Genomic DNA, 13824 nt, shown 5'->3' on the forward strand with positions numbered 1-13824 from the left:
TTAATACATAGCATTATTGCTATAGACCTGCTTAATTACAGCAGTAAGGGCTAAAACAGTGGGTTTGATGCTACACTGGTGCTGAATGCAAGCTGAAGGTGATCCAAGGGTGCTATGGAAAAGTATGTGGGTGTCTAAGAACACTTTCCAAAGGGCTTGTTGTCGTAGCAGGCTCAGACGTAGTGGCGCTGTTTTACTCCGATGAACTGAAAGTGGTAAGCATTCACTGAATGAGACGCAATAAATAATACACAGGCAAGGACCTGTCCAACTTAACAGCGTTGGGGGACATAAAAAATAATCATCACAGGGTTCAAAACGTTTGAATACTGAGGTAGATTAGGTGATTCCTGCCCTCTGATTGGCCACCTGAATCCTGTAATCTGACATGCTTCTTTTACATGCCCTGGCTGTAAAATCTAACTGCACTTCCTAATGAAATATTAGCGGTGTAACTTTGAGGTTAGTTAAGCTGATTAAGTCGAACAAACTTGAAAATGAAGATTAGAGAGACACTCAATCCATTGAGTTACAGACTGCAGTGAACTGTTGACAAAAGCAAGATAACGGGGGCTTGAGGATCAGGGTGGAGGCTCATATTAAAGATGCCTATTGCATACACATCTTCTATTACAGTTACTACAAATATTAGATCATGCATTAGTTTAATAACTTTCCACATTAAGAGCCACAGCATCAGTAATAAAGAGCCACAGCTTAAGTCTGAAAAACTGGAGAGCTTATGGTTGTTTATTAGTTTATGATCACCACCTGTGAACTAGAACTGCAGCCATTATGGATTTTGAAACCCGTCTACAGTCAACATTATCATTACTGAAGTGCAGAATGAGCACAGTAGTCTACGGAACGTTCTGTATGTTTAATTTCAAAAGAACTGATGGCAAAACTGAAAATATTTACAGCACATATTGCGTAAACACTTATGGTCTCTGTACAAAGAAATATACATGCAAAAGTATAAAATAACTGAAATCAAAGTTTAAAATGATCGTACATACATTAAAATACAATGGAATCGGAACTAAAAGATCAATTTAATAAAACATTTAAACGCATCCAGTCCGACTTTCATGACTCAACGGCATCTGTACAACTTTACAACGCAAATAAATTAGAAGACATGATATGTGACTATACAGATGAATCCACCATGTTCCTTCCTACCGGAAAGATGCTCCGTCCACCACTCACACATTCTACTGAGTTTCACAATCTGAACGCTAGAGTCGAATAAGGTGATGCTTTCTAAGCGTACGAGTGGAGGGTAACTGTAGGCTACGGACCGACGGACAGCTGCAAAAGAAAAAACTCTCTTCAGTGCGAATTGTTTACTTTGTCAAATTGTCTGGAAATTCGTCTAGCCAATGTGTCACCAAAAACCGTCCAAGGACCAATGACTCATGATCAACATCTGTATAAAAACTATCTATATGGTGAAATCTTCTATAAATATCATAATTTAAAGGCTTCACATTTATGTCAAGGAAATCTTTGTAGTCATTGCAAGAAAATGTGTCAACTGACCAAGATTGACCGATAAAGTTTGGACTTTGCGATGGGAGAAAGGTCGTGGAAGCAACCAAATAATGTGCAGAAAAAAGGAAGCTTCAAATGAAACAAAAATAAAGCTATGGTAAACATGTAAACAATCTGTCACGGCTTTAAAACGCATAATTTAAAATCTTGAAATATGGAGGAAAAAAAAAAAAAAGTCTCATAAAGCTTGGAGAGCTTTGGTATACCAACAACGACATCAACAAAAAACAAAAAGTGACACGAACGTATAAGTGCCATGTAGACGATGACCCTGCCGTAGGACAGGGGAAATAATACTCAACTAAGGATAAAGGTCCAAGTTAAATAAACGCAGTTAACAGCAGAACTTGCAGTACCAGGTACATGCTTGTCTAAATATTTATTACAGGTACAACAGATGTCTTCATAAATAGTTGCATAAACTGTTTAAGCTGCAACATTGCACATGGTAAAGAATCCGAAACATAACATACAATGTGAGTGCATTTACAGTATTCAGTCTTCCTTTCAGCTCTGGTGTCCACTGCCACTCAGACGTTTGGCTGCCCTATGGCTATCGTTCCCTTGGGGTTCGTCTCTCTCTCCCATCCCGGGATGCTCTATGTGAACAGATACCGTAAAAAAAAAGGGAAAAAAAAAAAAAGGGAAAAAAAAAAAAGACTGCAGACACAGACTATGTACAAAGTAAGGCTTATACATCTTTAAATTGCACAACACAATTTGTTCTGTTTAAAGCAAATAAAGGAAAAATTAACGGTTTAAGAGGTTTCACTTGCAGCACTTTAAAATCATTCGTTATAGCTAGATGTCGCATGACCATCATTATTTGACTAAGCAACTTATTAAGCTAGGCGACCAAACAAGCTTTGATTTCAGTTAAAATAATTCCAAAGAAACAGGCTTGGCAACTCGAGCTGAACCCAAACTTAGTTTTGTGGATTCTTGTATTTGCTTATTTCTTTGCATTTCTTTTCTTCCGCTCCGTTATTTTTAGTGTTCACTCAGATACGTACCTGAAAACCTGTGGATACAATTATCTTCATTTGATCTGATTCTTTCTTTAAAGTCACTCACAACAGGAAGTTTGCTTTTGCCTCAAACATTTTGAATTGAATACTGTAAAAGCGTAAAAGAACTGCTAGCTCCCTCTGGCTCAGGCAAAATAAGGGGGGGGGGTTCTAGACTCACTTGCATCACTTTCTTCATAGAAAAGCTCTGCCACGGTTGTGCAGGTACACATTTGTTTCCCCACACAAATCAGTCTATTAAGGGTTCACTGATCTCTGAATCAGTGAAACTGTTCATAGGTTCTCCAATGATTAAATCTCTAAGAAAGCTTCATTACATTTGAAACCAGCCAGCAGCATTAGACTGGGAAAAGACAAGTAATCCACACATGTCGCTTTTTTCTTTTTTCTTTCCTGAACTGTGTTCTACACGGCTCTGATTGGCTAAGGTGATAGGTTTCCACATGCTTCGATTGGCTGAGGACTGAAAGTTTCCTCTGAATTGCACCTGGAGACTGAAAGAGGACGAGATTATCAACATTTTTTTTCTGTGCAGTTTTCTCATATGTGTGCTCAGATCCTAGGCTGTAGCCTGCTGTGCAGGAAGGGCCTGATGCCTCCTAGGGGCCGCAGGTCGTTCTGGTGTTTGCGCCGGTCTATGAAGGAGATGAGTCTGGAAGTGTCGATGCATTCAGCTGAGCGGCGGCCGCCCCCCGGCCTCAGCCATGGCTCCTGAAGGCAGGTGGCTGCCGCGGGCCGCTTGGAAGGCTCCACCCTCAGCAGCAGGCACACAAAGTCCCGAGCCGCCTGACTCACGCCCTGGAAGTAATCCTCTGGGAAGCTGAAGTCCAGCCGGCAGATGTTGAGACACGTCTCCTCCACGCTCTCGTCCAAGAATGGCGATGCTCCGCTCAGGATCACGTAGGTGACCACCCCGAGGCTCCAAAGATCAGACGTCAGAGAGACGGGGTCCCCTAGGACCAGCTCAGGGGCGGCAAATTCCGGGCTACCCAGGAGAGGATGAACGTAGTGGGCGGAGTTCAGCTGAACGGCATCTCCAAAGTCTGTTAGCTTCACCATGGGCTGGGAGGAGCTCTGATCCACCAACAGATTTTCAGGCTGAAAGAGCATGAAGACATGAGGAACAAGGTTTAGCGTGATGCTCAAAAATATAAACCACAATGTCTCCTATATTTTCTGTGAACCATTATGGATGTAGCAGTTGTATAGGTCAGTGGTTTCCAACTCTGGTCCTGGAGAACCTCCTGCCCTGCATATTTTAGTGGTCACAGCTCTGGAAGGACTTGCTAGAGTACTTGCTAGGGTCATGTACACAATATATGTGCAGGGCAGGGGGAACTCCAGGACCAGGTTTTTGGAACCACTGGTATAGATGTTACCTAGATATGTAGGCTAAGGCTGCGATAAGTAATTATTAGTAATTGTGTCTTGAATATTGAGACAATATGGGCTCTCTCAACAAACCACCGTCTTTGGTATCGTCATAGCAACAACCAAGAATAACATGTGCCTATAAGATAAACAGACCTTTACATCCAGATGGGCTATTCTGCAGTTATGTAGGTAGTGCAAAGCTTCTAAAATGTCCCGCAGATAAAAGGCCACCTTCTCCTCAGTGAGGTTCCCCCAGCTGACGATGTAGTCCAGCAGACGTCCCTGATCAGCCCTGTCCCCATACAAACACAGACACACAAAGACACACACACAGATACATAAATCTGTACCTATTCATTGTTTCTGCAGCTCTGGCTTTTATGTATACATCACGTGATCATGTTTATAGGCAGAAAAACGTGTGTGAATGCATGTACTCACATCTCCAGGACCAGTGCATAACTACCAGGGGTCTCGAAGGTGTCCTGTAGGCAGACTACATGCGGATGCTGCAGTCTCTTTAAGATGCTGAGTTCCTGTGTGACCTGATCGCGTTTCATTAGTTTCTTATTGACCAGCTTGACGGCGGCAGTGCGTTTAGATCCCTTCTGGTCACACCGCTTAACTACAGCAAACCGCCCCCTGACAAAACAAAAAAGATTGTGTGTTCATATGGATTTATGATGGTTATATACAGTCATGGTGAAAAGTATTGGAACCCCTGCACCACTTCTGTCAACACAGATCTAAATCCTACAATCCTGTCAGTGGAAAGATCTCAAAACAGCAGTAGGGCACAATTTCCAGTAGAGGGGTGCAGAAAAAGCAGGGCACAGATTTCAGTTACTGCTTCAGATTTCAGTTTCCTAAAAGTGTGCGATCAAATATTAAATTGAGCATGTCAATGTAAATGCCGTAAATGTAAAGAGTTGCGTATGGAATAATATCAGATCTGACCCCTTGCATTGTGTTGTTTCAATGCAAAAAAAGAAACAAACATGTAAATACCAGAGATATTGTAACTGCAACAATTTTAGGGAAAAGTGGTGCATTTTCTGAAAGCAGAGAGGTTCTAATATTTTTGCCCATGACTGTAAAGCACCACATGCTTGATATCTGTCTCTGGAGTTTGTCTCATTATCTAAATTAAAATGACTGATTGATAATTGATTATCACCACACCTGCCCAATTCTGCCACCTCAGTGTAGAAAGACTCAAAGTTGTCTTTCCACATGACCCGAATTCCATCACTGGAGGGACCTAGAAAAGAAAAGAAGAGATGTGTGAATATATTTACTCACCCTTTTTTAATATATCTGTATTAACTTACATTTACATCCAAATGTGTGAGGGGTGCAGGGCACTTACTTAGCACTCTGAGACTGGCTGATGTTGTCACACTCCCTATTTCATTGGTGGCGATACAGGTGTAGACGCCATCATCCTCTGAGGCCACGCCCACAATGCGAAGTGTGGCTTCTCCAGTCTCACTGCAGGGTGGAAATAATTGCTTAATCTTACAATGCAGTATATACTCAAGAGTAGGTGTGTAACGATACAAGTCATGGCTCGGTTTAAATCTCGGTTTGGACATAACTGTTCCGCACAAGTTCTAAACAACGACAAAAATAAAATATATCATAAGACTAGGCTTTTTTTTTTTTTTTTTTTAAATGCCAATCAACCTACCTATCTGTAACTCCCCTCAGCACTAGTAATGCTCCCACCACTAGGAGGGTGAGGATAGAACACGTCTCCTTAGATACATGTGAAGCCAGCCACTGCCTCTTTTCAAACTGCCGCCAATGCAGCTTAGCCAGGCAACCACAACGCTCTGAGTAAAAGTGCCGGGTCCCTAGCTCCACCACACCAGCCAACAGACCCCTGTGCCAGCTATCACTTAGGAGTGATCAGGGGAGTGAGCATCATCTACCTACCCAGAGAGCACAGCCAATCGTGCTCTCAGACTCTGGCCGCTGATGTGAAGCGCCTTTATTTTTTAAGTGCAGAGACCCCAAGCTGTGACCCACAGTTCAATAACTCAAGGTGTCATCAATATACCTCTAATAGACCGCACCACATATACTCTGCACGACTGTGTGCAGCGAACCGTGACATTTACATTTACAGCATTTAGTAGACGCTCTTATCCAGAGCGACTTACAAGGTTACTCGTATTACAGAGGTGGGTCAGTGTGGTGTTAGGAGTCTTGCCCAAGGACTCTTATTGGTGTAGCGCAGCACAGTCACCCAGCCACCCAGCCCGGGAATCAAACCCCAGTCTCCCACATGGTGTGGTAGCTCAGTGGCGGGTAGTGGTGTTATCTGTTGCGCCACACCAACCACCAACGTCCATACCGTGTAAGTTTAGGGACAAATACACATACCATACAGCATCCAATGGCCTAAAAAACATGACGCTACTAGGACATACCTATAGGCTATGCTGAAGTGACCATTGTTGGTGAGTGTGTTTTCGTAGGGTCCCTTCCAGGTGATGGTGGCTTTAGGGCGTCCACACACCTTACATCTGAGTGTGACGCACTCGCCCTTATCACAGGTCACGTCGCTCAGTGGAACAAGCATCTCTGGGGGAACTGGAGAAACATCACACCATACCAGACACAATCAATTTTACACTTTCAAATGAACATTTATTTTTATGATGTAGAAGAACAACCGAAAATAAACAAACATACCATCATAGATGTAATTGGGATTTAGAAGCTGCAAAGTAGAGGGGAAAAATTAATAAATCAGTCAAGCTTCAGAGACAAGAGCAGACACATGAGAAACAGCAGCTAGCATTCCAGCAGACATCCTACCTTTACAGAAACCTTATTGGCCAAACCATCTCTGGATTTCCTGTATCCGTTTTCCAGCTTGCCTTCCTTCTTTCCCTCCTTCTCCCTCTTCTCAGACTTCTTCCGAATGCGAAGGGATGTGTGCCACGAAGACGATTTCCTGGTGACAACATCCAATAAAACAGCTCTTTTTTAGTGCTGCAAAAAAGCCAAAGGGAAAATGTCAAACCATCTTAAACCTCAGTGCGTCTCTCACTTACTTGATGGTTCCCTCTGCGGTGTCGGGAATTGTGGCAGAGGTGTGGCCCAGCACATAGCCGGGGATCCAGCCCTCAGCGGCGGGGCTCTGGTCCGTGGCGGCGCGAAACACTAGGAACATATTCTGCTGGTTGGAGGCCAGGATCTGAACCACCTCACCCTGACACACATTAATCTCATCCTCTTTTAGTGCCACGTAGTCCTGCGTCACGAGCATGGTGGAAATACTACTGCTGCTGCTGCTTTCACTCTGTAGGGGGTCAGCATACACTCAGTCAGCCAGTGATCACAAGCAGGTCAGCTGTCTTTACAGTCAGTGACTGTAGATGCACTACAGCATGTAAAAGTATTTTCACACTCATGCACAGACATGGTTAATAGTCTATCTAGGCAGTCTCAGCCAGACCTTTGTTCACAGCATTTATCTAGCTAACTGTGCAAAGCCGAGAACACATGCACATTGAACCAGGCCCCGAAAGAGAAGAAGAAAAGAAGAGGAAAGATGGACCAGAATCCATCAGTACCTTCATTATTTAAAAATAATTCATGTCTCACTTAAAATCAGACAATCCACAGAGCTATCTAACTGCTTGGAGAAAAGCAGAACAGTTGTTAGAACTATCCTACTGTCTTCCAAAGCCAATTTGAGAAGGAGAAGAGGCAATGGGACAGTTCGAAATGAGAAGAAGAAAGACCACTCTCTCTCTCTCTCTCTCTCTCCAGAATGCCACACACAGAGCATCAGAAGTTAGTCAACTGAGTAGATGCAGAAATACATGTTACAGTTCAGGAATGCAGCGGTTGGAAATCCCAATCATCGGAGGCAGAAAGCAGACAGATTCCAAGTGGGGTTAGTAAGTAGGTAAGTACTTAAGTGGACAGGAGAAGGACAAAAAAGCAGCAGGATCTTGTAGAAGAAGTAGCTGTAGTAGAGCTTGGGCTGAGTTGCAGGATGCGCTGAAGCCTGTGGATGCAGGAGGGCTCTTACCCCATTACTCTGAGTAGACTGGACTGACTGCTCACTGGCGGAGGAGCAGGTACTCATGCGGTCAGCGTCTTTACTATGAGTGGAGTGCCGGTGGCTTTGGTTCTGATTCTGACGACCCAGCGTGTCACATGCGTCGCCAGGGAAGGTGAAGGAGCCTGGCCGGCTGGCCGGGGAACCAGGCATGGAGCTCCAAAAGGAAGCAGAAGAGGAAGGTGTAGAACAGCCCCCGCTCTTTGGGCCTGGGCTGCAGGGTGGGAGGCAGTCTTTAAAGGCTGGTGTGGCCAACGGTGTGGCCATTGGGGAGATGGCGCTTGGTCTAGGTTTTACCAATGCCAGCGGAGGCACTGCTGCTCGAGGGATTTCTAAGGGAACTGGGCCACCTCTGCTCTCTTTGGAAGAATTCTCCACAGGCTCGCCCCGTTTAGAGCGAGGGCTGTCTGATACCCTCGCCTTGGCTGTTTCTCGGCCCGTGTCGGGATCTGTAGTGCAAGACAGAGCTTGAAATATCTGTCCAAACCTAATGGGAGTCGAGCATTCATATCGCTGTTTGGCCAGGTTCAGATTTAACTTCTCAAATACTTCAGATCACATGGTTTAAATTTGTCAGGTTTCTTATAGCCAGTCTCCCACCAATGATCGTCAGCATTTACCACTTCATACTGGATTCCATTAACACATACAACATTATGCTTCATTTCAGTTCAACAGCCTGAATTAATTGTGGGGCGTACCTGATATTTTGTCGGGCCCGTCAGGGTCGCCAGCTCCGGGGCCCAGGGCGGGAGAGTGGTGGCGGAGAGGTTGGGGCAGACGGGAGGGTTGGGGAATGCGAGAAGGCCGTGAGCGTGAGCTCGACCCGGCTGGGGCTATTCCTCCACCTCCTCCCGGTGCTGGACCCTGCCCTCCACTGTTCCCAGTCTGGACCCCGATAGCAGGCCCGCATGGAGCACTTGTACTACCCCCAACATGGTTCCTCTGGTACTCAATGGGAGACGTCAGTGCTGCACATAAGGATAATTAAGTACTAGGTTAGGTGATTTTCTCAGTTTCTTTTAAAATATTTGTGGCACATATTTGACGAAAGCCTTTCTGGACTAAGGAATTCAAAGAAATCTAGACATGCACCCTTTGTACCGTTGAGGAAGTTGCGCTGGCTCTCCAGGATCTGGCTGATCTGCAAGGTCCAAACCTGTCGAACTCCAGGGTGGGAGGAGTGCAGAATGAAGGCCTCATTGCTGCCACTGGACATTCTGGAGGTCAGGGTAAATTTACACGGGTCACCGTCTGCACTGTCCTCCAGCCCCAGACAGCTCACCTGCACAGGCAAACATTGCAAACAAATCATCAGTACTTTTGGAATGAATACCATAAGGACTGAGAAATAAATGAGGGGACTTGGACAGGAGAAGGCACCTTGATGCTGTTCTTATAAAGGAAGCCAGGCATTGAAAAACCTCTCTTCTTATCCAGAGGTTCACTGAAAATAACGATCTGCTCAAAGAGGAAGACTCTTCTCTCCTTCATCCTGCCCAGCAGGCCTCCGTCAGAGTCTGACACCAAGAAGGTGTCTTGCAAGAGAAGACGACCCTGAGCCACTATCTTTCCCTGAGAGAGAGATAGAGAGAGAGAGACCAACTTGAATTCACCCTTTGATAGACAGGGAAAGGTACAATTTGTCCACACTGCCCTATTTCCATTATGACCAATGACTCGCTGTCCTTACGTCAAATCCCTGCAGTCGGCCGACATTCATCATGTCGTTGCATCGCTTTGGTACAATGCACATGACCTCCACCGCTTTCTGAAACAGAAGAGCATCAACTGCACTGAGCAATCCAAAGAGAACCCAAGACTAAAGAAGGCCTGAATATGGCAGATTTAATCAATTCTAATAAGGTCAAGCCCATGAGCCCACCTCCAATTCCTGTGAGTCCAGTACAGCTTTTTTGGAGAACTTTAAGAAATCCTACAAAAAACAGGAAAAAATATATTTGAACAGGTCAGGCGGACTAGACAGCTCCGTAAACAACGCTCACAAAGCTCTGTAGTTCAGACTGCTGAGGCACAGATTGACAGACAGTACAGTGGGAGCTGTGAGGAAGGATCAACAGACCTTGAGCAAAAGCTGGTACTTCATTATTCTCTGCACTGGTTTGATGAGCAGGTCAGTGATCTGCAGCCTGTGACCCAAGCGCTGCTTTAGGTCCTATTGATGAGAGAAAGTACAAAAGGTCAGACATAAATCTGATAAAGTAAGATTCCAGCCTACAGTTTAACAGAACAGCTAAAAGAAGATAAAGTAGCTGAATGCATTCACCAAAAGGGGTGTCAAGCCTGTGTTTAGGCTGCACCCACTGCTGACACATGTGCAAATACATACACACAGCTTGTCTAGCAGCTTGTCCTGTAGAGAAGTACTGCCAAAAGAATAGGACTCTCTGGAGCTATTGGCACCATGTCTAATGGCAGGTGTGGGCCAGAGGGGTATAAAGCCACCCCACATATGGGCTGTGGAGCAGTGGAACAGTGTTGTCTAGAACAATGATGCAGTACTTTTAGGGAGTTGTGGTGGTGATCGTCCAACATCCTGACCTCTAACATTTTGATCAATCAAATCCTTACAGCAATGCTCTAAAATCTAATAGAAAACCTTTCCTGGGCAGTAGAAACAGTTACTCCAGCAAAAGCAGGATCAACACTTTCTTTATACCCTTGATTGTGGAAGATGCAATAAATGAGGTGGCCCTACTTACTTACTTACTATACTTCTGTAAATATCGTGTATATAAGAGACCGATCCTCCAGCAACTCTGGCATTTACAGTAAGCCTGAATAAAAGTTCTACTTTATAAAAATTGCCACAATGATTTGTTTTGTAACCACGTACCTCAAAGTAGGTGTCGATGTACTCTGAGACGATGTGTTCAGATTTGGGTTTGTTTTGGCAGTAAACAATGTACATGTGCAACCTCCGCTCCTGCAGCGAGAAGAAAAACATTAACATGAGGCCTTTAAAAGAATGTGTAAAGGACAGCTTGTGTATCTACTGTAAGAGGTTATGTAACTCACATGTTTCACAAATAGAGGGCCCAGACGATCAGGGTCCTCAAGGCACTTCTCCAACTCTCCCAGAAAGAAACTGAAACACAGGGATTACAGGCTCATCAGAATGCTAGCCATTATATGGTGTCTAACCAGAGAGACTCTCAGCAGAACTAGCTGTTTCTATATGACTGATGGTTTGTGATACGGGCAGGATTACATACTCTCTGTGCCAGTCGTAGATTTGGTGGATGTTGCCAAACACAATCTTGTCTTTTCCTTTCATGTCATCAGGAACCCCATCCTCCTTCATTCTTGTCATATAGCCCTGGCAACCATGATAGAGATTATAGAGACATTATAAAAGTGGCATGTGTTTAAGAAGTATAATTAATAGCAAGAGCCAACATTTTTAAAAGGCCATAGAATAGCCAATGTCCCTCACCTCTACAACCAAACCTAGATCTCTCACATAGTCCCTCTCGGTCTCAACCAGCTCCAGCAGTATATAGCTATGGTCAAACAAACAGGATTAGTGTTGAGAATCAGTAGTGTGTGTGTGTGTGTGTGTGTGTGTGTATATATATATATATATATATATATATATAAATATTTTAAAAGCAGAGGCATACTGGCGTCTCTTGAGGAAACCAGTCTTGCGCTCCTCCATTTCATCAACAGGGGAGGAGGAGGAGAGGAGGGAGTTGTCTGAGGGGTTGAAGGAAGGACTGCTGCTGTCCCCTTGCTCCACAGATAGAGAGCTGGGCCTGTCCTCCAGAGCCTGACCAGAGAAGGCACAGTTACATACTAACTAAACACTAGACAAGTCTTAGTGGAGATGAATAAGATGTACATGGCATGGTGCTATATTTCAAATAATTACAGCTCTGACTAGAAATAACTGCAGAGTGAATGACCTTCTGTAGATGTCCCCTGAGGGATAGCAGCTCTGGTCAATTTGACTCCAAACCAATAACAAATTAAATGTCACACACATCATGTAGCACGGCTGTGTAAACCCTGACTATGATAATAGAATGTAATTCAACTATATAAAGTGAATTAGGGAAACTGCACAGATACATTACCCAGTATAAATCTGCCAGTCAAAATATCTTACAAATGGCATTACAGAACCTCCATATTCCATATCCTGTATTCGGTCATTGTAACTGCACTACTGCAACTTTGTTGTAGTAGGATTTACTCTACACTTCATTACATTAACGCTACTGCTGCCTTTTGTCCAAACACTTTGTATATGTATGTTTTTTTTCTCGGGTAATCTGTTCCATTTAGTGTTTTTTTTTTTTTATCTATTTACTCATTTTAGTTCTGCATATTTAGTGTATTTCTGTAGATTTACTCACTTTAGTTCTGCATATTTAGTGTATTTCTGTAGATTTACTCACTTTAGTTCTGCATATTTAGTTTATTTCTGTAGATTTACTCACTTTTTTACTTACTTATTTAGTTCTGCCTATTTCGTGTATTTTGTATATTGTAATTGCCATCTTGCTCTAGAGGAATAACCTGAATCTCACCACAAGCACAATGTTGTGAACATGACAATTAAACCTTGGCTTGTCTCTAATTAACATTAACCAAGATCACAGCTATCAAGCATTATCCTTTGCCTACAACACAGGAGTACAGATGCAGTACTGCTCAAACAAACAAAAAAAATCAAGCCATTCTAAGCTCATGCACGCCCACACTTTAGCTCGCATGCTTCTAAATGACTTACCATCTTGCTTTTGACCAGCTCTTCGATGGCACTGACTAATTCGGCAGCACTGGGTGTCTCTGAGCTGGAGGGACGGACTGAAAGACGGGATGACGTCTGAGGAGAGTGAAAGCGAGGAGGACAGGAGAGAAAGAGAAAACTGGGTCAAGCGTCATCACAGCAAAGCGAAAAAAATAAATAACACAAATCTGTCAGCTGTGACAACCCTTTCATCTGATGCTTTCAAGCTATCTGTTTCCAGACCAAGCAATTCTTAACATTATCTTCAGTTTCAGACTAACTACCAATACCAGCACTGAGGCTTATGAACAAGATCTGCAAAAGACTAAGAAAGAAATCCTCTCTTACAGCAGTCCTGCTTTAGAAGTGGCCAATTAGGCAAAATCTAATTACGCAATCACTAAAGCACAAATGGCATTTGTGAAGCTGTCCCCGATTCTGGAGCAGCAGAACACACACATGTTGTTTCTCGGAGCCAAACTCTCCTGTGCCTCAACCTATTTAGCAATGAGAATGAACATTTAATAGAAGAGGTACTTCATAGCTATGCAAGGATACCACTTAACACTGGGTTCAGCTGTGTTCAGACACATTACAGTCGGTTCATGAACAATCTCATGCCTTTAAAAGGAACATACCACTAGTTCTTGCCAGCATTAGCACTATGCTTAGCAACACATCAGTGTCAAACAACAAGATGATCCCTGAAGTAATGACTCAATGGAAGTAGATTCAAATGATGCAGCTTTATCCCACATAACTCAAGAGGCTGGTCATATGGGTTATTGGTTTGGAACACCTGACCACTGGATGGTTCTCACAAGCAGATAATCTTCTGTTGTGCCAACTACAGACTGAGAATTAGAATCAGAACATTGTCATTTAAAGCGACTTGTGCACATGTGAGCTTTTTGCTCAGACCAATCACATAGCTTGAAAACCTTTAGTCAGAGCTTCAACATAGGGGCCCTCTACAGACTGACTTACACCTATCCTGGGTTGATCTAACGTGGAGTGTTACTGCT

General features: G+C 43.7%; 1 protein-coding gene across 6 annotated transcripts in view; it reads right to left on the reverse strand.

Moving 5' to 3' along the window:
* Positions 1–865: 865 nt before the first annotated feature.
* The window catches only part of trioa (trio Rho guanine nucleotide exchange factor a), a 115561-nt gene continuing 102602 nt past the window's right edge, over positions 866–13824 (reverse strand). For 4 of the 6 annotated variants that reach the window (XM_072676140.1, XM_072676141.1, XM_072676138.1 and 1 more), the window contains 22 exons: positions 12800–12895; positions 11685–11833; positions 11498–11564; positions 11277–11380; positions 11080–11149; positions 10898–10987; positions 10124–10216; positions 9926–9976; positions 9734–9811; positions 9424–9615; positions 9136–9325; positions 8742–9011; positions 8011–8489; positions 7025–7272; positions 6786–6924; positions 6660–6687; positions 6395–6557; positions 5329–5450; positions 5142–5220; positions 4401–4601; positions 4113–4251; positions 866–3683 (listed from right to left, as the gene is read on the reverse strand). In XM_072676140.1, the coding sequence (XP_072532241.1) occupies positions 3138–3683; positions 4113–4251; positions 4401–4601; positions 5142–5220; positions 5329–5450; positions 6395–6557; positions 6660–6687; positions 6786–6924; positions 7025–7272; positions 8011–8489; positions 8742–9011; positions 9136–9325; positions 9424–9615; positions 9734–9811; positions 9926–9976; positions 10124–10216; positions 10898–10987; positions 11080–11149; positions 11277–11380; positions 11498–11564; positions 11685–11833; positions 12800–12895 (3594 nt within the window). In that variant the 3' untranslated portion in view covers positions 866–3137. The remainder of the gene's footprint in view (positions 3684–4112; positions 4252–4400; positions 4602–5141; positions 5221–5328; positions 5451–6394; positions 6558–6659; positions 6688–6785; positions 6925–7024; positions 7273–8010; positions 8490–8741; positions 9012–9135; positions 9326–9423; positions 9616–9733; positions 9812–9925; positions 9977–10123; positions 10217–10897; positions 10988–11079; positions 11150–11276; positions 11381–11497; positions 11565–11684; positions 11834–12799; positions 12896–13824) is intronic. The other 2 variants (XM_072676142.1, XM_072676139.1) reach the window with 1 other exon arrangement.

This window comes from Salminus brasiliensis, chromosome 3 (assembly GCF_030463535.1).
Source record: "Salminus brasiliensis chromosome 3, fSalBra1.hap2, whole genome shotgun sequence".
Taxonomy (NCBI): domain Eukaryota; kingdom Metazoa; phylum Chordata; class Actinopteri; order Characiformes; family Bryconidae; genus Salminus; species Salminus brasiliensis.